Source organism: Panicum hallii, chromosome 2, assembly GCF_002211085.1.
Source record: "Panicum hallii strain FIL2 chromosome 2, PHallii_v3.1, whole genome shotgun sequence".
In the NCBI taxonomy this organism is placed as follows: Eukaryota; Viridiplantae; Streptophyta; class Magnoliopsida; order Poales; family Poaceae; genus Panicum; species Panicum hallii.
In genome coordinates this window covers 11,391,936-11,417,425 of record NC_038043.1, presented here as the reverse complement: position 1 = coordinate 11,417,425, position 25,490 = coordinate 11,391,936, and the positions used below count along the sequence as shown (strand labels likewise).

The 25,490-nt window shown below is 42.8% G+C and overlaps 1 protein-coding gene across 2 annotated transcripts; it reads right to left on the bottom strand.

Annotated features, from left to right (window-relative positions):
* Positions 1 to 261: 261 nt before the first annotated feature.
* On the bottom strand, positions 262 to 15,474 carry LOC112880472 (nuclear pore complex protein GP210). Of its 2 annotated transcripts, none has more exons than XM_025945108.1 (36): positions 15,199 to 15,474; positions 14,282 to 14,547; positions 13,725 to 13,894; positions 13,410 to 13,626; positions 12,748 to 13,094; positions 11,823 to 12,002; positions 11,557 to 11,695; positions 11,324 to 11,472; positions 10,302 to 10,413; positions 9,276 to 9,871; positions 9,042 to 9,165; positions 8,633 to 8,913; positions 8,280 to 8,414; positions 8,128 to 8,190; positions 7,844 to 8,035; positions 7,488 to 7,547; positions 7,353 to 7,421; positions 6,858 to 6,983; positions 6,665 to 6,784; positions 6,067 to 6,186; positions 5,837 to 5,992; positions 5,699 to 5,761; positions 5,500 to 5,627; positions 4,807 to 5,218; positions 4,114 to 4,216; positions 3,834 to 3,964; positions 3,631 to 3,702; positions 3,211 to 3,292; positions 2,848 to 2,955; positions 2,604 to 2,745; positions 2,006 to 2,086; positions 1,710 to 1,920; positions 1,575 to 1,629; positions 1,393 to 1,487; positions 1,245 to 1,305; positions 262 to 959 (listed from the first exon to the last, which is right to left on the bottom strand). In XM_025945108.1, exons 1-36 carry the CDS (start codon positions 15,387 to 15,389, stop codon positions 592 to 594), a joined length of 5,925 nt encoding a protein of 1,974 aa, XP_025800893.1. In that variant the 5' UTR covers positions 15,390 to 15,474; the 3' UTR covers positions 262 to 591. The 2 variants fall into 2 exon arrangements, with proteins under 2 accessions (XP_025800893.1, XP_025800895.1); XM_025945110.1 differs by having other exon boundaries at positions 8,280 to 8,384.
* Between the last annotated feature and the right edge of the window lie 10,016 nt (positions 15,475 to 25,490).

The following is a 25,490-nucleotide window of genomic DNA, read 5'->3' as shown; positions in this document are numbered from 1 at the left end:
GGAGGCCGCCGATTCGCTGCGCGGCGATTCCGCGTGCCACGGAAACAAACAGGCCCATAGTCGAACCACTGCAAGCCGATGTATCACGTGATACCATTCGGTGCTGATCTAATTTATCCCTGTTTATGACGAGGTCCCCCCTCTGTAATGGTGTAGTAGATACATATAGGGACACGATGTCATGTCATCTACACCCACTGGTCTGTCGCTACTATCTGCGAAAATATACTGGCCTCCCAAGATCTAGCCGAACAAAATAAGTAAAGCTGAAGCCAAACCATCAACGGTAAATACTACAGAAGAAAAGATGACCGTCTGAGCTATCCACCGAGGCTCGAGTGTCCCATGTACAAACCTTAATTTACATGTGTCCGCCAGAAGTTAATTAAGAACTAACAACAAAGTTGCAACCCCCAAAAAGGTTTTACATCTATGGTGGAGGAAATGGCGCCCGGACATACATCGCTCTTCACAGATGCTGCCACAACCTGAAAATCGGCAGCATATTCTCCCAGCATGGGCACGCGCGTGCAAGGAAACGTTACAACAAACCCACCAGCCCCACCGCTAACCTAACCTAGCTACATACGCTCAGTACGTGTTCTGGGGGTTGAATCGCCTCCTGCTGTCGCGCTTGTAGTAGGGTGTGTCGTCGATGGTCCTCCGCACATACTCCATGAATGGCTGGGGCGTGCGAGGCGAGAGCTGGCCGTTAGCTGGGGACGCAGGGTCGGCCATTGGGGCGGGACTGGCTGCCGGTGCTCGCACTGGTGTGGATGCTGCCGCATTCCGTGGCGGTGCACGTCTGCTAGGCCTCTCCAGCGACTTCATGAAGACAACCGTAACTACCAGTACAATGATGCATGTGAGGATAACCACAAATGTGGTTGGGCCCCATGATGATGAAGGCTCCGCCTCCTCTCCTGTATCATAGCTGATCTCGACTTCTTCAGTCTGGCCTGCAGAAGGGGGGACGGGAAAAATAGTAACTACCAGCCCACCGCACTGCTATCTCCTTTGGTGTGCGAAACTGAAATCATGAATTATGTATATACTACTACAACAATAACAACATAGCATTTTGTCCCAAGCAAGTTGGGGTAGGCGAATTATGTATATACTAAAAACAAGAAATGATTTGGACTTCCCAAAGATGGTTCAGAAAGATGGTCAAAACAAGATATCTTAATTCTAGGTGATCAGCTTGTTACAAGGATTTATGCAAACAAGATTATATAGCATACCAGTGGCAGGAAGAACGATAGTGACCTTGTCAGAGAAGGGTTGCCTTTTTAGCACTTCAACCTACAAAAAGATGAGATCAGTGCATGGTTACCAGCACTAGACATTGATAAAAGAGAAGAAGATGCTGCCTTGTCAATTATGACTCACCCTGTAGACAATTCGACTAGGAACACCCTTGTTCTCATTTGTGTCAACACGACTGACTGAGAGTAAATCTTTAGCATTCCAGAATAACTCAACATCTAGAACAGGACACACAATAACTTGACTATCAGTAGAAGGACAAGCCAATCCCAACAGATTAAGTTAAACACTAAGCTTTCTCATACCAGTATTTCCACCAATAGTAATGATGCTATGATTGCAACTTGGAGTCAAATTTAACTGCACAAGATAGCCACCCAGTAGTCAGTGCAAACAAAAAGTGCCGATGCACATGAGCAAGGGAGGGAGAAGCCACCTACCTTCCCAGGTTCTTTGATGTAAAATCCTTTGACAAAAAGGGCATGTGCAGATCCTGTCACTTTCGGGTCTTCCTTTAGATTTGCACGAACTAAAATGTGTAAAAATCCTTCCTTTGGGTTCAACTTGACAGGCAGCAGCTGTGCAGGTGGATATGGATGAAACAGGCAATAGGATTTCTTTGCGGCATGGTCAGTCCATGGCTCAACATACCTAAAGGAAGTAACAAATGTGAGAGTTAACTAAAATATTCAGGAGTTAGAGAAGATGTGTTAACAATGATGTGAAGGAAGCATACCCAACAAAAGAAGGGTCAACCATGCACTCAAACGGGGCAATTGGACTCGCAGAGGATCCAGTGTTGTGCTCAGTTGAATCACTTTTTACAAAAAGAGAATGGAAAGGGTTAGCATAAGTGAGCCAAGAGTATCCAAAATACAAAAGTATGCATTGGTTTTCAGAATGGAGAGATACTTGCAGATACATGTAATAAACTCACTCATAGTCTAATGCCAGGACTTATTCAGTTTTCATAGCGACTGATTCCTGTGTTACAACTCATATGAGACCTCCTTTTACACATACATATTGAGCATCTCCTTTTAGATCACAAACTGAAGCAGAGAACTTATGAATATGCAAGTACTAAAGCACCATAATGTTAGTTTAGGTGGGCATTTTCCATAATACTAAACACCATGAGCCAACTGTGCACTACAAATCAGTATGTTACAGTATTTACATATTCCAATCTAGTATACTCTAAACTTATGTCTCTTCATGTCTCTTCATGAATCATATGACGAAGGACATTCACAAGGAGATATAGTAATTTCAGCTTTGACTATATTTTAATTAAAAAATGTGGAAGAAAGAATGATATGAGCTTTACAAACCTGAATCTTACAGAGAACTTATATCCATCAGGTGGGCCAGCAGCATTAGTCAGTGTCTCTCCAGGAGCATCAACAACTATTTGGTTCACCTTGAGCACACTGACAGTTGTTTGCAACTTAAGATTTGAACCTTTGAATATTACTGTTTAGGAAAAAATATGTGAAAAGTTATCATCAAGAAAAAACGGAATCTAGTTGATAATGCATTATACAGTTATACTTGGGCACACATTCTTAAGACTACCTTCTGCTACACCTTCACTACGTGCCTGTGCTTCACCAGTTACCCGATTGACATGCACAATCTTTTCATTGCTACTTAACCAGTGACCAGATCCACGCGTGTCCATACCTACAACAGTAGCATTGTTATGACCTAAAAAAATATACAGTAATAAATATTGCTTATTCTGTTAATCAACTAATTACTTGATATTATGCAAAAACTGAAAATTACCTACTTCTAACTTATCACCTGCTATAACCAAAGACATATCATACTGTTGATAGGATAAAGTAAAATGATGAATCAGGGGAAACTTCAAATATAAAAAAGCAGATAATTATATAAAATATATTAATAAGAAAATAGTTTCAATGAACATACTGTCTCCAATAATAGTGAAGTTGAGGTGCTGGCCAGAATGAAGGATCACATCCCTAGGATACATTTGTGCACCAACAGATACCTAAGGAAGTAAGGAGTAAAACATTTAGAGTAAAAATGTGCTTTAGTGCGTGCACTCAATAAAATGAAAAGAGAGAAGCCTCATCACTGCTTTTATGCAGTTCTCCTGTTTAATGGCACCGTCACATGCACAAAATGTACAATGTGCTAATTTGGATAGTGTACAGAATTCACAAAAGAATGCCCACTAGTGGGTTTGGCAAATAGAATTAACAGTACATAATTATATACCTAGCAGGTATCAAAATAACCCATTCCATATTCGAGTTTGAGCAGCTGTAAACCATAATGAATCAAACACAGCAGGAACTGACATGGATTTATATCAAAGAACTTTACCATTATGAAATCCGCTTTATTGGGAATATGGTTTACGTGCAGCCTTATAAGAGCTGTCCCATGACTTCTCGCCTTCAAGTTAAAAAAAATGCATACTGATCAAGAATTCAGTTTTCATAAAAGAACGAAGAGTGTTAAACATGCCCAAGCTTGAAACAGTATTCCTGAATTGACTAGAAATACTCTTGTGTGCCACGACATACCTGAAGAACAAAACGTTCATGTGTGCCATATGTATCATTAAAATCTCTTGGCATGAGAATGGACACAACATCAGGATAATTTGTCTCGATCTTTACAGGGGCTACTCCATGAGCTTCATGGAAGGTATAACCTGATGAAAAGGGAACAAAAACAAAACATGTGCATTAAGAATCAAAGTGTTTGATATATACAAAGATGCAACATCCTTGAAGCTCCCTGATCAAAGGGGACAAAAAACAAAACATGTGCATGATATAGATAAAGATGCTATTGATCTACCTAATTCATCAGCATATTTTATATCCAATTCAACTCTATCATTTACGGATAGATAGGCAATCTGGACTGATGATTCTGCAGCAGCTATCCATGCTTGTGCAACCTGAACAGCAATGATCACAGCATCAACATCAAAGAAAACATCAGGCATAAGATCACTTTCTAACTTCAATCCACATAAATGTAAAGAGAGGATATTAGTAATCCCATGACCAAGGACGTTGCAGTCTGACAATCAATGGCACTCCTTTAAAAAGATGACCTTAGATGTGATCTGCTTTTAAGCTTTCCTTTGGCATTGAAGAGATGTGGCTTTTTTACTTGCACTTTTGGACACACTAATTAGCTACCTCCATAGCAATGCCAACATAAATATTTTGCTAGAATTAGTAAAGATTTCTTATGACTATTTGATTCCATGGCACAGCAAAATATAGCACCAGAATAACAAACTGGCTCTCAATCTTGTGACAAGTCATCAATCAGGCTTTCTGTCTGTCAAATATAAGGATGGCTAAACACAAGAACGAACTATATTGTGGTTTGTCCCATTCCCGTAAATCTTATTGGCCTTTATACTCTAAACGAGTGTAGTAAAGTACAGTTCAGAAGAAAGATGGAAACACAAATAGGGATCTTCATAAGTAAATGATTGGCAGCCAAAACAAAATAATATGAGTCTCAGCATCCAACCTCAGCAACTCGTAGGCATGACGCTATTTCTGTTCTTCCAGTTGAGTGGTCTTTTGCTTGAATACAATCAACTGCATTGCTTTCTCCAGTCCTAATCTTATTTCCGTCAATTATGCTAGCATCTTGGATCACAGAACCACTCCTACCACTGCCCCTTAGCAGAGAATACCCAACAGAACTTTCCAGGTCATGTGAGTCTGGTTCTCCAAGTGAATTTGCTGATCTAGGCAAAAGGCTTGTAGTAGTATAAAAGGGGGGGAATAACCAAGTCATGGGAAGTACAAGTGCAAGGGGAGGATCTGGAACCACCAGAATGGTCTTGGAGGCATTGTATGATACAACAGATCCAGTGGTGCCAGGTAGCAAGAAGTCACAAGTAACTGAAATGGAAACTTTGGTTTTCCCAGCAGACCTGTCACAAGAATGAAATAACATATTAGGGCACACTTGTTGCTATCAGGTTTACTAAATGATGCTTCATTGTGTGTTTGAACCAAGAGAGTGAGGGAGGAAGAGAAGCTTCTCTACTGATCTCTAGCTTAAGTCTACGAGAGCACTCCTGAATTAAACTAAAGATCGGACACCAAATAAAAACACTACTTCGTTAGATTTAAGATTATGGCAGTCAAGAGTCAAATGCACTCTACACAAAAGCAATTTACTGGAAATTCAATATAGTGCTCCATGATGTACCTTCCAATCATATGATTGATAAAAGAATTGCTACTGCCATTGGAAAACCATGGATTGTTTTTTCCTTCTGAATATAGCCCTTGGCCAAGTCTGTATTGCCAAGATTTAGCTGATTGGAATATTACAACCTAAGGCAGAATAACCTTTTAGTACAGAAAAACTTTATATACAAGGAAAGTAGAGTACTCTGAATTCTGACCTTCTCATCTGCTATCACCCAACTGTAACTTTGGCAAGTTTCATAGAAGGAAAATAGATCTCCCTGAGAAGCATTGTCATGTTAAAAGAATGGCAAACATGCGGAGATAAGCAGATAGAAAACAGGTATCAAGTAGACCTTAGGCAGAGAAGGATAGATTGGCATGCTACAACCAATACAAAGACGGTCACTTTGAGTATTCAGAATCATAGCCACTGGGATATCCACTTCGACTCGTCCAAAAGCTTCACAAATTAGGGTACCTCCATTTGCCAAAATAGCAGCACGTACAGTCTACATAGTGCAATAGGTCAGTGCATTGAAGGTTTCAGATTCAAGAATCAATAAATGATCTCAGGTTGACTTACAGAGTTCCCCACAGTCTTTGCAGACAGCTTCCCAGTAGCATTTTGACATTCTACAATTTCCATGTTCAGACTTGAGTACTCAATGTAAACTCCAGTCTTTGGACCACCTTTAACGGAAAGCTAAGGAGGGAGATAAAACTCAGGACCCATAATTCTCTACACATAAGTAAAATTGAAATGCCAATGATCTAGCAACAGCATGCTGGCAGTGCCATCCCCAAAAGAACATAAAAAAACTTGAAGGGGGTACAACTTAGCCTTTTGTCCCAAGCAAGTTGGGGTAGGCTAGAGATGAAACCCACAGAAAACAAGAATAAGAAACACAAAAAGGGCACAAGCCAAAGGAAGAGTTAGGGGTTAAACAAAAAGTAACAAAGGTCACGGTTCAGGTACGTTAATTGCTAATCTCCAAGCGCTCCTATCCATAGCTAGTTCCTTAGCGATATTCCACTCCTTAAGGTCTCTCTTAACCGTCTCGTCCCAAGTTAGTCTAGGTCTACCTCTACCTCTCTTTACATTATCGCCCCGCTTTAAAACTCCACTACACACCGGCGCCTCGGGATAAATTTATAGAAGAGAGCAAGTCATTAGTGATTACCACAAAAGAGGCGCCTGGAGTGAGGTATATATACTCGGGATGTATTTGCAATGGTTTGTACACCTCCACCTTTACGACCTGACTCAAAACTCTTTGTCCAGAGTGTTGCCTAGTACTGACCTGAAGATTGGACATAGTGAGGGTCGTCAGCCAATAAGTAACTGAAGCTAACATATATCTATTGTCAACTTACATATAGAGATGTTATGCCAGTTTTTGCAGCTTTAATTGAAAATTTGGATCCATCCATTGAATCCATTGGACTAATAAGCTCCAGAATCTCATCACCAAGGTGCAACTCAATGCCCATATATTTGAACTGCAAAGAATCGCGTGAAATTAGCAAACTCAAAGAAATATAGAGGTAGCCACTTTAATGTGCAAAGACCAAAGCAGGCATTCGACTATGACATTATTAAGAATCGAAGAAGGAAAACAGATCATAGACACAATTAATAACTGTATTTGCAGGAATGAACCAACAAGATAACTTAAAATAATTAATGGAATTGGTGTAGATGATTGAACACAGCTGAAAAGGTTAATGTTTTTAAAAAATGTTGAAATGCATTTACTAAACGCAGTGTTAAGACAAATCTAAATCAGAAAAGTGTTAAAATATATGAAAAACAAATTTAAAGCACACAGGAGAAAATATGAAGTAAACACATAGTGCTCCAGCAAAAACCTGAGAATCGCCAAATGTTTGTCCATCTTGGGTTCCAGCCAATATTTGAAAATCTTTTGTGCTTCCTTCCTAGAAAGGAAAAAGAATCAGCAAGGAAACAAAATCAAAACATAATAAAAATGCAGATCCTTGTACCATAAGGCTGATGTGCTCTTCTGCAATTATCTGAATCCAGTCGACATTTGCAACTCTAGCCTGCAAACAAAGCTATTGTCAGTTTGAATTACAATGGATTAAAAGGAAGAATAACACATCTTTGTTGATGAGGGATAATCTGATGAAAAATGACTGAATTAAGGACGAGGTATGTAACAAAAGTTATCATTATCCCAAGTGAAATGCTAAATAAATCATGGACACAGGACCATGCCTTGAGGGAGGTTGGTGACCATTTCACCAGTACAAACATAGTATGCAACAGAAGGTGCTTGGTTGACTTTAATACAAAAAGTATCAAGAGAATCGAGAAAAAAAGTGCCAAAGAAATGTACCAAAGAATAAGTTGTTGCTCTAGGAGAAAGGCCAACATCCTGGATTGTGACGATAGCTTTGCCTAAGCCATTAGCTCCAAGAATCAATTGAGAACATAAGGATTTTCCTGGATGTTTAACTATTTGCACCACATGTGTGTCATTGGTAGAAGCATCTAGGGAGCATGTTCCACCACTGACAATCAAATTTTCCTGCAGCACAAATTGATAAGAGCATAAATAGCTAAGGGGACTTCATATTACTTTGATCATGAAAGAATCTAGAAGACATGAGCAAAACACACCTGTGCGTCAGGATGGAAAACTAACAAGACATATTCTGGAGTGACTCTTAAGGAAGAAACAAGCTGTTTGAAACACAGGCTCAGTGAGAAAATTTAGCCAAAATGCCAAATTGAAGAAAAGCATTTACAATAAATAAATCCAGTCAAATTACCTGCAACTGAATAGCATCTGTGAGAGTATGAAATGTGCGTTCTTCCTCATGAGTTTGGCCAGCAAATTTGGTTGAGAAGCCAATGACTGTAGCACGCACAGTGCACTGGAGGTTCAAAATTGAAAATGAAGACATCTGTTTTTAATCCACAATTCATACAACTATGATGTACAACCATAGAATTGGTCTTACATACAGGGTGGCTGAATCACCCGAACTCAATATGGGACAGAAAATGTGTGCATACTGCTGTAAATGCAAGCTAATGCCAGGAGTTTATTGATGTAACTAAAAAAAAGTAAAAAAAAACAAATTTCAAAACAAGGCAATTGGTGATAATGGACTATACTGACCACTCCTGTAGAATTCTGTAGGACAAGAAACCTCTCCCAAGTTGACTCATCAAGCATTTCAGAAGATTTGGTTTCGTCAAAATAAGCAAGCCCTTCACATCCACTGGCCTCCCATTTCAGGCAAAGAGAAGATGAATTAGCAAAAAACCTTCCATTTCCATGTATACCCACAGCAGCTAGACGTATATTTCTTCCATTGGAGATTACAACAGGTGATGCTTGCAATCTATCAGGACCTCGGTCAGCTTTGCTAGCGGCTTCCAATATATCAAGTCGGTTTTCTGAACAGGTATTAAACATAACCATTTAGTAGGCTTTACAGAATGAAAGGGAACAGTAAAAGCCTTTCATCATGTATATTTTGTAATCTAAGGATTAAAGTGGATAAATGAAAAGAATAAGAAAGTACCATTTTCATTCGCTATCAATGTAATTTCTGATGGGAAGTCACACACAACAGAAAACTCTGATTTGGCTATAGCGGGCACAGGATGATCTTTCCCAATCATGTTGCCACGTGAGAATAGCAGTTTCTATGGGAAAAATGCGTTAAATTGAACATATTTCAGTGAAGCAATGCACTAGTATAGATTGCAATATGTGGTGCATAACTGCAAATGCAAACATCCTTTTAAGTACTTACATAGTTCACTTTGCTTGGGCAAGATACTCGGTATATTCCACTAGATAATTTCTGCACAGCAGTAGAACTAGTAATATGATTTTCCGATTCACCAATCACATCAACTGTTTCGACAAAATCAACCACTTGGTCCCACCGCTCAGGTCCTCCAAAGAGAAAAACATCCATTGCTGATCTAGGAACTAGGTATAGCTCCTTGGGAATGTTGTTATCCATCTTCTCAATCCTACTATGTATCCCAGACAAATCAAACCAGTACCCACCAAATTGGTTTCCATTTCCCCCTTGAAGAACCACCAAAGGATAATATGCAGAAATTTTTGAAGTTGCCTTTAGAGAAATGGGTCCAAGATTCTCAATATTAGAATCTGAATCAAAGGCGAACATTGCAACTACTGTGGATCGGCCAGCAGCAAATGCATTTAGAGATATCCAGGCACAAGGATTCCCATTTTGTCCCCAAGAACCAGCACTACGTTTTATGTCCTCAACGCTCGAAGCCTCCTCAGTGTTAAGAATGTGAAAAGACTCATTATCAGATAGTATACTCCACCTTATAAAAGCATTAAAATGGTCACATCGTGAGAATGAGTATCCTGCAGAGAGAAACGTCAATAATAGATATTAGAAGAACATAACAGTTTGTGGGCAAAAAATAATTAATTAGTGATACTGATACATATGCTACAAATATAAGTTTAGCATAAGCTTCTGTGTTCCTCTAAGAAAATGATAACATTATGGTTTGCAAGCTCTGCCTCTTTTAAGTGAAGCCCTGAATGAAGTCAACGAACTATACTATTTGCTGAGATTGAGGACAGTATGAAAGAGGAGTCAGCAGGACAGATTAGAGTATGAGGCTCCAAAATATCACATTCTTGTACTAATGTCATTTTTGTAGGATGCATGCTACTTTCTAAACTTTATCCAAAGGGAGTACCATATAATTCAAGTCATGTAAGATGCCGTAAGTGTTTTTTTTTTGGGGGCAGGGGAGGAGGGGGGGTGGCGTGGTGGCAAACACACCAGTAGATGTTTTTAGCGCCGCAGAAGCATGAAGTCGTGTTCCAACAGGCACCTCCACAGGAAAGACTGGCAGAATAGACAATACTGAAGGAATGGAAACTTCAACAATGATCTACATTGCCAAGAAAATAAAATGAGCTACCAGGATTCCAAAACTTGTGGAGATGGAATATCATGATTGTAAGGAAAGGTCTCCAATGAAACAAGACCATCATGCACCATGAAATAAAAATGAACCCCAGCATGAAACTACAAATAGAAAGTAATCAATTACTATTTTTTTGAACGAGAAAAGTAATCAATTAAGATGTATGCATATTTAGTTAATTGACCATGTGACCAAATGCATCAGTAGATTACATCGTGCAACTGGGGTATATTTTGTCTATCTGAACATGAGCTAATGCAGATACACGCTTCTGTGAAAACACAGATCCATCAACTTCATTGCATCTACCTGTGGCAACCAAATGAAGGTGTATTGCCTCCTTAATTTGATGGATATTTCCAAATTGAATGTTGTATGGTGGTTAGACTCATAATATGCTTTGCCTTAGTTTAAGGCCACAGACAAACAATTGTGACTGTAAAACAGTGCATAATCAGGGTTACTATCGTGAACGTAAGTAAATAACAATATGCATGCATCACATATACATCACTGCGACAGACAAATAAGAGGAAGTGATCATTCTGTAAGAAGTCTGAGGGCAAGAGAAAAAATAAAAGGAAGTGGCAAACCTGTAAGAAGTTTGATATTACAGTAATCAGTACTAAAAAGTGGGAAGTTTGAAGTATCAACTTCACATATCACTGGTAACTCAGCACTACATAATAAGAAGTGAACTAACAGATAATCTATAGGAATAACATATGCCACTCTTCATATCATGTCGACCTCAAGTAATTACATGGTGCATCATTCAAAGCTGAACTACGTTCTTTGAAGTAGGTAAAGACTAAGAGTAAAACATTGAGTTCAGGGGATATTAGGATTTAAAAAGAAAATTAGATAGACAAACCTCATCAAAGTTCAAGAAATCAAAAGCAGAAACTACTCTGATGACAGCTTGACCAGGCTTTTTTGCACGCACGATACGAGAGTCAGATACAGAAGCAACATCTTCATCAGAGGAAAATAACTTGTAGTCATCCAACGTCTTACCACAGCCTTCATATGAATACAAGACAATATAATCAACTCAAATTACAAACCAAAAGTTGTGAAGAATATGCAGATATTACAATAACCAACCCCCAATTGCCTTCAGTTCAATTTCCTGGTAAACTCCAGGAACCCAGGGAAGGTGAATAACATTGGAGTTCTCCAATCCTTCATCCCAGAATACCTTCACCTTACTACAAACATTAACCTCTTGCACAATCTTGAGAGCCTAACATTGCATAGGCCAATCAGGTAATCAGCAAGCCATGAATCTTTGATGGTAGTATTCCTAAAGTTGTCCTAATAACCTCTACTTGACAAGATAGCAACAATATACACACATGAGCCGGGTGTACCTTTGCTGGTCCAGATGCCTCTGTTCGGTAAGTTAAGGAAGCAACTAAATGTCCTTTACCCTGGGAAACAGGATTTAACAATCTAGAAGTTTGCACTTCATAAGAACCTATAGAACTGTCTGGCACCAGTGATAAGTTCCAGAATTCCATGGTACTACTCTCCAGTTTAAGCTCATTTTCCTACCAGCCAAAGAAAAAGAATTAATAAATAGAAGAAGTTTCCATGAAGATGGCAGTTTTGAACAAAAAACAATTCCGCCCAATAAACTAACTGCTCAAATGATGTATGATGTATTTATTTGATGTGAATATGCACTACACAAGTTTCATGCATGACTGCACCAGTCATCTGCGTGAACCAATGAAGTGTGGTTATTATGAAGAGTACTTCTTGAGGCAGCAAGTAGTGGTGGCCATGTAATTTAAAAATCTCAAGTTATTGAGAACTGCACACTGATAGGTGTAATACAACATTGCATGCAAATAGAAATGTAATTATGCTCCGGCAGTGTTTGTTCGAGCTTTAGGAACCCTAGCTCAGTTGGTAGGACCACAGGAGGTGTGTACATACACCCTATTCACCTAGGTTCAAGTCCTCTTCTACTCGAATTTGGGGCCTATTTCTTCTTTATTGACAATGCCACCCACTTCCTCCTAGGTTGGTGGAGTTACTTGTTTTTTCGAGCTTTTGCACTTTACTACACATCAGATAAAATTATATTTTCCTTGCATCACATAGCATATAGTGATTGATGGAAATTGAGAGCATGTGCTTGTGGTTCTACAGGTCATCCACAAATTGACCTTGAAAATAATTTTCAAGAATGCTCCTGCAGATCTAATCATATTTGCAGCATCCATGTATCCAATAGTAAGTAACATATATAAAGAGAGCAAGGAATCAAATTCATCATATGAATAGTACCTCTGTAATATATATCTCCCTAGCATCAAATCCCTCTGCAAACGCTTTGGCAAGGACCATGTACTTTCGTCCAGGATAAACATACCAAACTTTTGAGGATGGAATATTTGTTATCCCATGAAGATGAGCAGAATCATCCATAATAGGGACCAGATAAAGGAAGAGTGTTCGTGGAATAACAACATGTAGAGATGATACTTGTTCATGGCCTTCTACTCTTGTGTCTTCAACAACAACCTTTGTAAATCCCAGACTCAAAGCACGTGAGATACCCAAGGAACTATCTACTTGGGCCACAGAAGAGTTTGTTGCATGCCATCGATGATATGGTGATGGTAACTTAACCACTAGTGAGAAGGTCAAAGTGGAAAGGATATGTTAGCTTCCAGCACCAGACATGTACTAAAGAAAGTGCTGGCAGAAAAGTTCTAGCGATGAGATCAAATAATAGATGACATTAAACTACGATATACAATCTAAAACTGGAGATTTTAGCCCCTCTGAATATGATTCCATGTGTTTATGTAAATTATTCCATCTATTGTGATTCTCTTCTGAAATGTTCTAGTATATGTTCCTCATGAAACACAACTAAGTTACACTCCTTGTTCTGAGAGTTTGGTGTCAAACGATGACAAAACTCAATCTGTTAGAGAATGTACCTTGAGCAACTTTTTGTTGAAAAACCTTGAGTTTAAACTTCACCAAAACACCAACAGTCACGAGAACTGGTGATGGTGGCTCTAGTGACATAGCTTCAGCAACAGTTAATGTGATTGTGTCAATCACATGCTCAAACTGAGGCTCGAATAACTGAGCTTTAACAACTTCTTGGCCGATCTCAATACCCTTCACCACAAATAAATCTGAACCGAGATTCTGCATAAGTGCAGCAACAGAATTCAAATATGCATCCTTATGTAACTGAGTAGTGGTCAAGGGAATTGGAAAACAAGAACACAAATGCTAAAGTGTACCTTATCTTCTAGCTCAAACCGAACATTCAAATCACCACAAAAGCCACCACAGTCACTCAAATGTGTTTCTTTCAGTGGAATATGAACAAGATGATGGCTACTGTTATCAAGCAACCTTGGGGAAAGCTGCCATAAGAACTGCAATCCCACCAATGACGAGAATACATTTTCTGAACCAAATGAAACCAGATTAAGTATGTTAACATAAAAGAATATATCAGTTCCAGGAAATAGTATTTTTATACATATTTTTTTGTTTTGTTAGTAGCTCATGTATGGTTTCATGTCTAGCCTACCCCCAACTTGATTGGGGCTAAAAGCTTTGTCTGACCGGAAAAAGGCTAAGAAAACTAAACTAATGATTGTTCAACAAGGAAGTTCTTAGACCAATAAGAACTTGAGTGATATTAACAACCAATTAAATAGAAAACCTAAGGTAATGTAAACCAAATGATTGAAAAACAATGAATCCAAGTACTGCATAGAAAAATAGTATCATGGTTACAGGTACTATGGCAATTTCACATACAAAGATGGAAAAGGTTTATATGAATTACCTTCATCATCAAAGGCGTGAACACGCAATGTGGCAATTTCATCTAGGTCAATTTTAACAGCATGATGGAAAATCCTGATCCGAGAGATCTTGTCCACGAATACTTTGCAGTGTATCGTGATTCCACTGATAATATCAGTCGCATAGACAGAAGTCTCCATCCGGCCATTGTAAGGGGAAATTGATGCCAAACGAGCACTAGTCGAGCATCTGCTGCTATCATTGTACTCTGGTTTAACTGAAATAAGATCATGATGATCCCATGACCTGTAAACAAAAGAAATTGAAGACATTAACCTCATCATATGTGAAATGGGAATTCCCCAGCTCTAGAGAGGACAAAAGCGGTTTCTAAATTGCGGAAAAATCCATGTGCAACTGGCTACAGATCCACGCACAAGTAACAACGGTTCGCCAGGCAAGTTAATACTAGATATATAAGTACATTGCTCGTAAATTAAACATCTAGGCATGAACCAACTAAGCACAAATAATCAATTCCCTGAAAAAGTGAGGAGTACATTCCACATTCTGCACTGGTGTAGTCAAAAACTTAATCGAAGGTGCATACCAACACCAGAACACAGGCACAGGGTCGTGTTCACACTACAAACATAGCAACTCAGTTGCTCCAAGTAAGGGACTAAAAGTTCAGTTCCCCAAACCATGAGTAATGCAATGCTATCATATTGCTTCACCAGGTTTCGCATCAGGTCACGCGGCCACACTCTGAAGCAAGGAAGCAAGCGCATGAGCAAATCACGCCACAAAAACCATCCCTAACCACTAGCCGTAGCCTGCAGCAACAATCAAGCCTCGATTCGCGGCAGCGCGCGTCGCGGAACGGCACTCCGCAGCGAGCGATCAGGCAGCACACGAAGCAAAAATAGGGGCGAAGGGAGGCTGCAGAAAGCATACCAGGAGAAGCATCCGTCCCCGCCGATGAGGCGGTACTCGACGGGCTTGGTCATGCGAGAGGGCAGCAGCACGCTCAGGTCCGCCATGTGGGGTCCGCCCGCGGGGTTGGCTGCAGCCGAGGCCGACAGCAGCGCCGCCACGACCGCGACCGCCGCTGCAACCGCTGCCGCAGCGGCCGGCGGCGACCCCATCGCCGCGGAAAGCTTCTGGAACTCTCCGCTGTGTGGAACCGGGCCACTAAACCCTAGTTGGGAAGGGGGTTTAAGGTGGGGAGGGGAGGGGAGGGGAGGGGAGGAGGCGGAGCAAGGAAAAGGAAAAAGGTGGCTCTGCGGCGAACGGGTAAGGGGGCGAAAGCCTTTTTGTTACCCTTTCTGCCTTCGGTTTTACCGTGGTAAACCTTTGGTGAAGTGGTTAAGAAAGGTTAAAAGATTCGCGGGGAAACGGAAAGCACGATGAGTTGGTGGTAACCGAGCGAGCGCGGTCGTGGAGCAACACCATTGGTCAGCTAAAACGAGAAACAAGGAACTACTACGTGCACACCAAACGTGGTCATCTACTGCCACTAACCCATTTTTCACGGGTGTTTCTTTTTTTCACCTGCCGTTTTGGATCAGGAACATGTGCGCGGGAGCTGTGTGACCGAGGCAAGCTGGGCTGATTCGCTGGTGAGAGATCTATTGCTTGCTGCGGGCCCAAACCATCTGAGCTTGTCACGCGAGGAGAAGAATGGAAAAATAGGCCTCAATTGATGGACTTCACATGAAGAAAAGAAAGGAGTCATAAGAGGAACTTTTTCATTTTTATATTTAATAATTTCTGCATTTTCAAAAATAATCGGAGAAAATTGCAAATCTATACCTATATAGCCATTTCAAAAGGTTGTAGCCATTTAAAACGGCAGTAAGCTGACGTGTCAACTAAACTAATATAACGTCTTTGGATTTTTTTTTCCCATTTTACCAACTCAAACGGTGATTCCTTATTGATTTTGAAAATAAAAGTGGCATAAGTTGTATTGGTACATTTGGTTGTGTAAGAACTAAAAAAGTTGGTTGATTTTAAACATATATATAACTAATATGAAATCATTATTTGCATTGTTGCGATGCCATACGTATGATACGATTTGTAAAATACGTGACAGCTAGGAACGCTATATTTAAAAATTTCCAAACATGTTATCTGTGCATGATTAATATCTAATGTGCAATAAGTTTCATGTACAAAATAATTAGACATACAATTAAAATAAGCTAACTTTTCATAAACATATATACCAATAAAGTTTATATGATTATTATTTTCAAACCAATAAGAAATGTTGTTTTACTTCGCAGAATATAAAAGTACTTTTATAGAGATTATAGTTGTTTCATTTGGCTATAAGCTGATGTAGCAACCACTATGGAAACATACCGCTATTTCATTTGGCTATATCCGTTTGAAATGGCAGTGTGTTTTTGGTATAGTTACCATGTCAGCTTACTGTCATTGCAAATGGCTGAAGCTGTTTGAAACGGCTAAATGGTATAGATTTGCAAATTTTCTTTCTAGACTATTATTTCGAAAATAGAGAAATTATTAAAAATAAAAATGAAAAAAAAATCTGGCAGATAGGCTAGCAACTAGTATATATTTTTTATTTTTTTGAGGGGCACTTATGCACTTCACTGTACTGGCTCAGATCGCCAGCGGGGCCAAACAGGGGATGGGAGGGGAGCAGGCCTGCTGGCCGACTTGGGCCCGGAGGTGGAAGAAATGAGTTGAGCCAAGTAGGATTCAACCTATATTGAGATAGAAGGTTTAGAAAAAAGATTTAGGATCAAGTTCTAGAAATTTAAGCTTATCCTAAATTCATTCGATTCGATGATTGATTAAAAAGTCATAGAAAATTCATCATAAACATATATTTATTTCCATGTGTGTTCCAAGCACTCAAAACGAGGTAGCAGATCAACACCTAACCACTTACTAACTATTAGATATAAATAGTTGTAACTGCAACCTATTAGGCTCCCTCTCGTAACTCTTGTAAAAACATCCTTTTTGGCTCCCTAGGTGATGTGATGTTTGCCCAGCACTCTAACTCTCTTCATGGTATCAACAGCACTCTAACTCTCTTCATGGTATCAAGAGACCGGACCCTTCATAGGCCTGCGCCTCCTCCTCTCCTCTGCTGCCCCCTCCCCTTCTCCCCTACCCATCGGCGCCACCACCAGACCTATGCGCCGTCATGAGCACCGACAGCACCATGTCCTCTACCAGTTCTCCAACGGCGCCCAGTTCCTCCGGCGATTCCTCCGGCCGCCTCTACGCCAACCCCTATGCGATCGTCTCTGTCAAGTCCCACGTGCCGATGATGCTCAAGCTGCAGCGATCCAACTACAGCAAGTGGTCCTCCTTCTTCTGCGTGACATGCGGCAAGTTCGGGATGATGCAGCACATCGACGGTTCGGCTCCTCCACCCCACTCCCCCGCTGACCCCTCTTGGCCGACCTGGGTGCAGGCGGACTACTGCGTCTATAGCTGGCTCTACAGCTCGATCTCCGACGCTATCCTCGACTTCACCATGGGCGACAATGCGAGCTGTGGGTCTCCATCTCCAATCACTTCCTGTCCAACAGCGCGCCGCAGGCGATCTACCTAAGTCATGCCTTCCACACCATGACTCAGGCCGATCTCTCGATCTCCGAGTACAACCAGGAGATGAAGAAGGCCATCGACGCCCTCCGCGACGTCGGACAGCCTGTTCCGTAGAACAATCTCCTTCAACGATTGAATGCCCGCTTCATCTCCTCCGCCGACTACATCGCCAGCATGAACCTTGACTTCGCTGGCACCCTTGATCAACTCGCGATCGTTCCTCCGCCTCGCCAATGCTGATAAGGTTATGGCGTCCACCGCCCTCATCGCCTCCAACAACCCCTCTTGCAGCCCGTCCACCTGCCGCTCCTCCACCTCCCCGTCCGCACCCTTGCAGTAGTCAGGCGGCCAGCAGTAGCAGCACTGTAAGAAAGGCTACGACGACCGGTGCAGCGGTGACGGTGGGGTTGGCGGTGGCAACCAGCAGCTGTAGTAGAGCTGTGGCCCCTCCCCTGCTGACCCGTGGGTGTGCTTCAACCCTTGGGCCCGCAACAGGGCGGCCAAGGCCGGGTCGACAACGAGGGAGGCGGCCAGGGTGGTGCTGGAGCCGCCGGCGGATAGGTTTAGCGTGGCCAGGGCATCCTGGGTCCTACGCACCAGGCCCATACCACCTATGGCCTCCCCACACAGCAGGTTGGGATGACGTTCGCGCCTCTGCAGGTCTCCCAGTCTTCCCCGCCATGGGATCAAGCTGGACTTGTGGCCGCCTTGCAGTAGATGGCGCTGAAGGGCAATTAGTGGGAAATGGACACTGGCACGTCGACGCATATGCACTAGTCCAAGGGTATACTCCTCTCTCGCTCACCCGGTGCTCATTCTTCTATTATAGTAGGCCATGGTGCACATATCCCTGTCTCGTCTCGTGGTTCCTCTATCCTTGCCACCGATACGTCCAACTTCGTTTTGAACAACGTCCTTGTCGTCTCATCAATTGTTCGTAATTTACTTTCCATTCGTCAGTTCACTCGCAATAATAGCTGTTCTATTGAATTTGACGCTTTTGGTTTCTCTATCAAGGACCTTAGGACGCGACGTGTGATTCTTCGCTGCAATAGTGCTGGTGACCTCTGCACCATACCTCTCGTTGCCCGTGCCCTAGTTGGAGCATCATCCTCTCTGTGGCATCGTCGCCTCGGCCATGGCCATCCTGGTCCCACCACCATTGCTAGCCTCAAGAAGAACTATTTAATTTCCTATAATAAAGTAGATCGCTCCCTTTGCCACTCCTATCAGCTTGGCAAGCATGTTGTTGGCATTTCTTAGCATCATCAACATGATTGTTAGTCCCTGGAAACAGCGCTAGAAATACTTGTTAGTATTTCTTACGTCAGAGACAAACCCGCAAGTGCACGAAATACCGTTGTAGCATTTTACCCGTGAGTAATCTTGGGTATTGTATTTATATTTCCACAAGAAAGGCGGCGGTTATAGAATAGGTAAGTTGATGATCAATTCTTGGTTGAATATTCAATTGCATAAATAGAGGTAAGATACCATGACACACAAGTTACTCAAGCTCAAACTTATGAAAATGCATAGGTAGGGAGAAAGGAAGAAGAAAGCTACTCGGGACTTATGTACTTCTATCTAGATATACATCTCATATTATATGCTCATACACATACACATACACATATACACATGATTATCCTTAGCTCTAGGCTCCCAAGCACTACCGGGAGAACCGCACATGACTGGCAGAGGAGCCGCCAGCCAACTCAGCTACTTTATGGACCTCCTACAGCCACTACTCGAATGGGGAGGGTTACGCTGGATGGACAGGGCTGTCACCACCTGCCATCTACCTTATCTAACCATGGGATATGACCGCATCTGGTGATACTAATTAACCCAGACACCATGTCTGCAATAATAAGCGATACTCTAGTATCCCGCGTGGAGCCCCCACCCTCCAGATGGACAGACATCATACTAAAGCAAACATATGAATACCAGAACCGTTGCTGTGGTGCTAGATTTATTCTTCTAATCATGCAAGGTATAAGGTATGAATACAAACTAATCATAGAGTATATGTCTGACACCGCAGAAGATAAACTATGCAAGTATATAAATCTAGAAGATAACTTTATTAAAGATATCCGAGAATTACAAAGGAGAGGAAGAGCAAAACTTATATCGAATACTCCTAAGCAATCTCGAGAACCCGAAGAAGAGCTACTTCAGCATAAACTACACTAGCCTACGGACTAAGCAAGAAAAAAACTTGAGAGAGAGTAACATGAGGCGTGTCTTCATTTCGAGCCTCTCCCCTCGTATTTATAGGCTTGTCCAGGGGTGCTTCGGCCGATGAAATAGTTGAATTCACCTGGAACCGACCTCGAGGAAGAAGGATGAGCTACCATGTGCAAGGGGTAAGGCGATGGAGCTTGGGCTGGTTCGGTCCAACCAGTGGTTCAGCCGACCTAGTCCGGCTGCCAACCGACCTCAGCCTTCTCTAAGTGACTGGCTGGTGGGCTCTCATGACTGTTGTGCATGTCTTTGCGTTATTCTAAGGCGGTTGCATGCTCTGGTGGGCTTTTTGATTCATGTGAGGCTGAACGATGCGTTCTGATTGGTCGATGGTTTTTGCCTTGGGCTCAAGGGTGTCTTTTCCCTCCATTTCTGCTCAAATTCTTGCATAGCACTTATTTCCAAGGGACATGATGAAATGATATTATTCTAGATAAATATGTGTGTGAGAAATGTTAGCTCTCCCAATTTTTTGATCAAAGCTGATGGTCAAAATTGGTCTGTAACGAATGTCAACACATGCGTGTCTACCCTTTACTGCTTCTACTTCTTAGACTGTTTCCCTTTCGAGATAGTCCATTGCGATGTCTGGACCTCTCTGTGGCTAGTATTTCTAGTTGCTCTTATTACTTGGTTCTGCTGGTTGATTTCACGGATTTTTGTTGGACCTTTCCACTTAGGCGCAAGTCAGAGGTGCATCAAGTCATCGTTGATTTTATTCGTTACGTTCGCACCCAGTTCGGCCTTCCTATTAAATGCTTTCAGGCAGATAATGAGTGAATTTGTCAATTGCGCCATGCACTCCTTGCTAGCTGCTGATGGCATTGTCTTTCACTTATCTTATCCATACACTTCTCCACAGAATGGCAAGGCCGAGCACGTGCTGCGTACCCTTAACAACCTTGTGTGCACCCTTCTCATCCATTCAGCCATGCCACCCTCATACTGGGTTAAGGCCCTCGCTGCAGCCACATATCTTCTCAACCGTGGCCCCTCCTCTTCAATCGGCCACGAGATCCCCTGCACTCGCCTCCACAAGACGCCTCCTGCTTATGAGCACTTGCGCATCTTTGGGTGCTTACGCTACTCGAACCTACAGGCCACCGCTCAGCATAAGCTTGCCCCTCGCTCAGTTGCCTGTGTGTTCTTAGGATATCCCATGTCTCATGAGGGGTATCACTGTTTGGATCTACCTACGCGTAAGATTATCATATCTCGTCACGTTGTTTTCAATGAATCTACTTTTCCTTTCACTAGAGATTTTCTTCTTGATGGCGACATGGATATTGTGCCTTGTCTTACTAATTGTGCAGCTCGTGGCACTCCTACACCAGCGGATGGTCCGTCCTCCTTGGCCGTTGAGTGCCCGCAGCCTTTTTCTGGTGGACGTGGTCCAATGCCCCCACAAGAACCCCTCGACGATTCTGCTCCTGGTGGGAGCAGTTCCGTACCCCCACCAGGGCCTTCGGCTCTTCCCAGTTCGGGCGGTCTGGCTCTATGCCCCTGCCAGGTCCCATCGACGCTCTTGCTGCGCCTGCGCCTGTGTGAAAGTGCATCTAGGCCCTTAATTGATTTTGGTGATTCTTGACAATCACAATTTGGGATATGATGCTTTGATGAAGTTGTGTGCAGGAATAAAATGAAAGAATTGAGAAGAAGATGAAAAGAAGGTCCCCAACTCAAATATGTATGGTGGTGGAGTTCACTGGTGATTTAATTCAAATTTTCATTTTGAATTTGAGTATAGGACCACCGTACTATAAAGGGGGATGCTGTCGATTGATTCAGGTTGTCAAAGTGCTTCAATTTGAGATGAAATACTTTACTAAGAAAAACTTCCTTCCAAATTCATCTGGGTCGGATGATCCGGCCCTAGGCCGGATGATCCAGCTTGCCAGCAAAAGTCCTCTGCCCCAGGCCGGATGATCCGGTCTGCCTGGCATTTCCCCTCTGCCCTGGGTTGGATGATCCGGCCCTAGGCCGGATGATCCGGCCTATATACCTGAAACCCTCTGTTGCCTGTCGGATGATCCAACCCCCTGGCCGGATGATCCGGCCCTGGGAATTCTGGAGAGCTTTTCGTGCTTAAAGTGAGTGCTGGGTCGGTCGGATGATCCGACCCTAGGCCGGATGATCCGGTACCCCTCAGATTTTCGCATAACGGTCACTTGAGGTAGGTGGGGTATTTATACCCTCTCACCCCCCTCATTCATGGCTGCTGCTTCCCACGACCTAACACCCCTCCACAGCATTGATTTCAACTCTCTCCTCCATCCAAGAGCTTGATTCTTGCAAAGATTCACCTAGGGATTGAGAGGAAGTGAGATTTGGGGTGTGGGAAGAGAGCACTTCGTGAGCTTTCACTTGTTCATCTCAAGAAGCACTTGAAGCATCCTTTGATTCGTCGATTTGCGTTTGTTACTCTTGGAGCCCAGCTCCTAGACAGTTAGAGGTGCCGGGAAGCTCCCATTCCTTTGTGGTTTGAGCTCCCGGAAATTTGTATTACCTATCTCTTTGTGAGATCAATAGTAAGTAACTCAATCCTCCTTTGTGAGAGACTTGGGGCTAGTGACAGCCCGGCTCTTTGTGAGCATCTCAACGGAGACGTAGCTCCTTTGTGAGAGACTTGGGGCTAGTGACAGCCCGGCTCTTTGTGAGCATCTCAACGGAGATGTAGCTCCTTTGTGGAGTGAATTTCGGATTAAATTTTATTTAGCAAGCATTAACTAAATGTAATAAGTATACACCAACCCTTGAATAAATAAAAGAGATAAGTAACAACAACATAAATAAAGAATATCAATTTAGATCATCTTTAAATTTAATTATCATGTGAGGGTCCAAGCCGCTCTTAACCATGAGTACGACTGATATATCAATTTTCACTCTGCAGAGGTTGTACACTTTACCCACAACTCGTGCTTCCCTTAATGCCCGGGTTTGCAAAGCCCTTAAACACTTCCGAGATGAGTGGCAGGGATTCACTGTGAGGCCTTTACAAAGATTTCCTAACTTGCAACGGTACGCTAAGGTTTCAGGCCGCAGTGGTCATAACTCTCCGTAATGACGAAGACGCCTTAACCCGGATCATATCTACGCCTCAAGAGGACCGAGCTATACCCCATCAACGCACTCCCCTCTTACCCTTTCGGCAAGACCATTACAAGCTAAAGTTTCTAATTAATTAGTCAAAATTAGAGCCATATAGTATTGTGGTTACACTGTTTTCTGGGTGGTTCTCTATGGTCCAATTAATGCAATGATCTTAATTATCACCATAAAGGTATTCCAGAATATGAGTAAAACCAGTGAAGCGTGATTTTTAGGTTATCCAACCAAATTCTAAGTAAAAGCAACTAACGTAGCTACAACATAAATATAACAACCCAGATTTAATCATGAAAGTTCAAAAGAAATTAGGCACATCCTTAGTTTGGGATTCATCATATTATAGACACATGCATGCATATAAAGTAAATGTGTGTATTTAGAAAGTTATTAGGATCGGAATATGATCAAGGACCACTTGACTTCATCAAAGTACTGTTGCTGCTCAGGGACGTCTTCAAAGCCTTGCGCTCGCGGACCCTCGAACTGCGCACCATCTATCGCAACACACAAGCACATACAAACAAATAAGTACAATAAATAAGAAACAATACACCAAACAATATAAACAGAGCAAAATAACATTATAAAGCTACTGTATACGTCGCAAGGGTCGTGTGAGCTCGAGAATCAATGAAAATGGAGTTAAAACGGAGAAGTTATGGCCAAAACATGATTCCAAGGGCTTATTTGTAAAAGATTTGAAACTAGAAGGGCTCTGAACAAAGAAACCGAGGGTTAAAACATAAGTAAACCTTAAATCTAGGGTTTACATTTAAAAACAGAGGGGCTAGGGACAGTAGGTTCTATTTTAGAAAAGGATAGGGGTTTAAACAGAAGAAAAAGGATCTACTCGTGAATACTTTTGAACTGCTGTGGACTGCAGGTTGATTTTGATAGAACTCAAGGACTAAAGTGCTAAAGGTCTTAGGGTTTGATCGGTATGCGGGTTTTGACTCGGGTTAGATTAGATCTAACCCGTCGGATCGGGATCCGACGGCTGCGCGGGGCTGGGGCGGCACGGGTGGCGGCGCGGGCGCCGGTGGCAATGGCACACGGCGGCGGGCTTCGGCGGACTCGCCGAACTTGGCCTTAAACGGTCGTCCGGGCTCGTTTCAGCCGCGGGCTGCACGGGAAGGATGCGGGTGCTACGGGGATCACGTCTAGAGGCTCAGGTTGGCGAGACGGAGGCCGGAGAGGGGCGCACGGCGGCGGCGTGCAACCACGGAGCTTCGGTGAGGAAACGGGCACGAGGAAAGGCAGGGAAGAGGGGGAAAACAGGTCGGTGAGGACCCTTACCCCACAACAGAACTCCGGCGGTGGCTCGCAGCAACAAAGGAGTGGCGAGGCAGCGACGGCGTCGGGCGACCGAGGTGCGGTGGCGGCGGGCTTTGCGCAGCTAGTGTTTGCGAGGCGAGGGCGGCGGCTGCGGGTTGAGGAGATCAAGGGCAGGGGCGGCGGCTTTATAGGGGCGGCCAAGGAGCCTTGACGTGCGGGCCTAGGGCGCCGCGCGGATGGAGGCGGCGTCGTGCCGTGGCTAGACTCGGGGTTGAGCCCGATTCTGGCTCAAGGTCGGGGACGGTCCCGACGGGCGGGGCCCACCTGGTGGTGAGGGGGAGAGGGGAGCGGGCTGGGCCACTGGGCCGGGAGAGGGAGAGGTGAAGCAGTTGGCTGGGCTGGGCCGTGCGGTGAAAAAAGAAAAGGGCTGCTGGGCCAGGCCTTGCGGGAGGAAGGGGAGAGAAGGAGAAAAAAGAAAGAGAGAGTGGGCCAGCTGGGCTGCGGGGAGAATAAAAAAGAAAGGGGAGGAAGAGGAGGAAATGGGAGGGGCCAAAAGAGAAAGAGAGAGAGAAAAAGATGCATTTAAATGCATTTGAATTTAAATTTGAAATTTAAATAGAAATGGAAGACAAGCAATGCGGCATGATATGAACAAGACCTATATTTCCTTATATATCTTTTTATTGTTAAGTAAATTATTTTTAATTCATGGTAAATGCTCTAAAATCAAAAGAATTTGAAATAAAACCTTATGGGTTCTAAAAAGAATCTAGCAAAATTTATTTAGGTTCATAATTTGAAAATCAGGGTGTTACAACATCCGTTGATAGCAAATCTAAGTTGTCAGCTTGTTATCGCCATAATCCGACCGGGCTAGAAGTGGGCCATGGAGCAAGATGGGCCTAGAAGACAGTCACGATAGGCTTGCGAATCGGGCCCTATGCGGGTGATTGAGGCCAGAAAGGCCGTGTAATTTAGGAATAAGCAGTTAAGATTCATGTCGTGTTGGT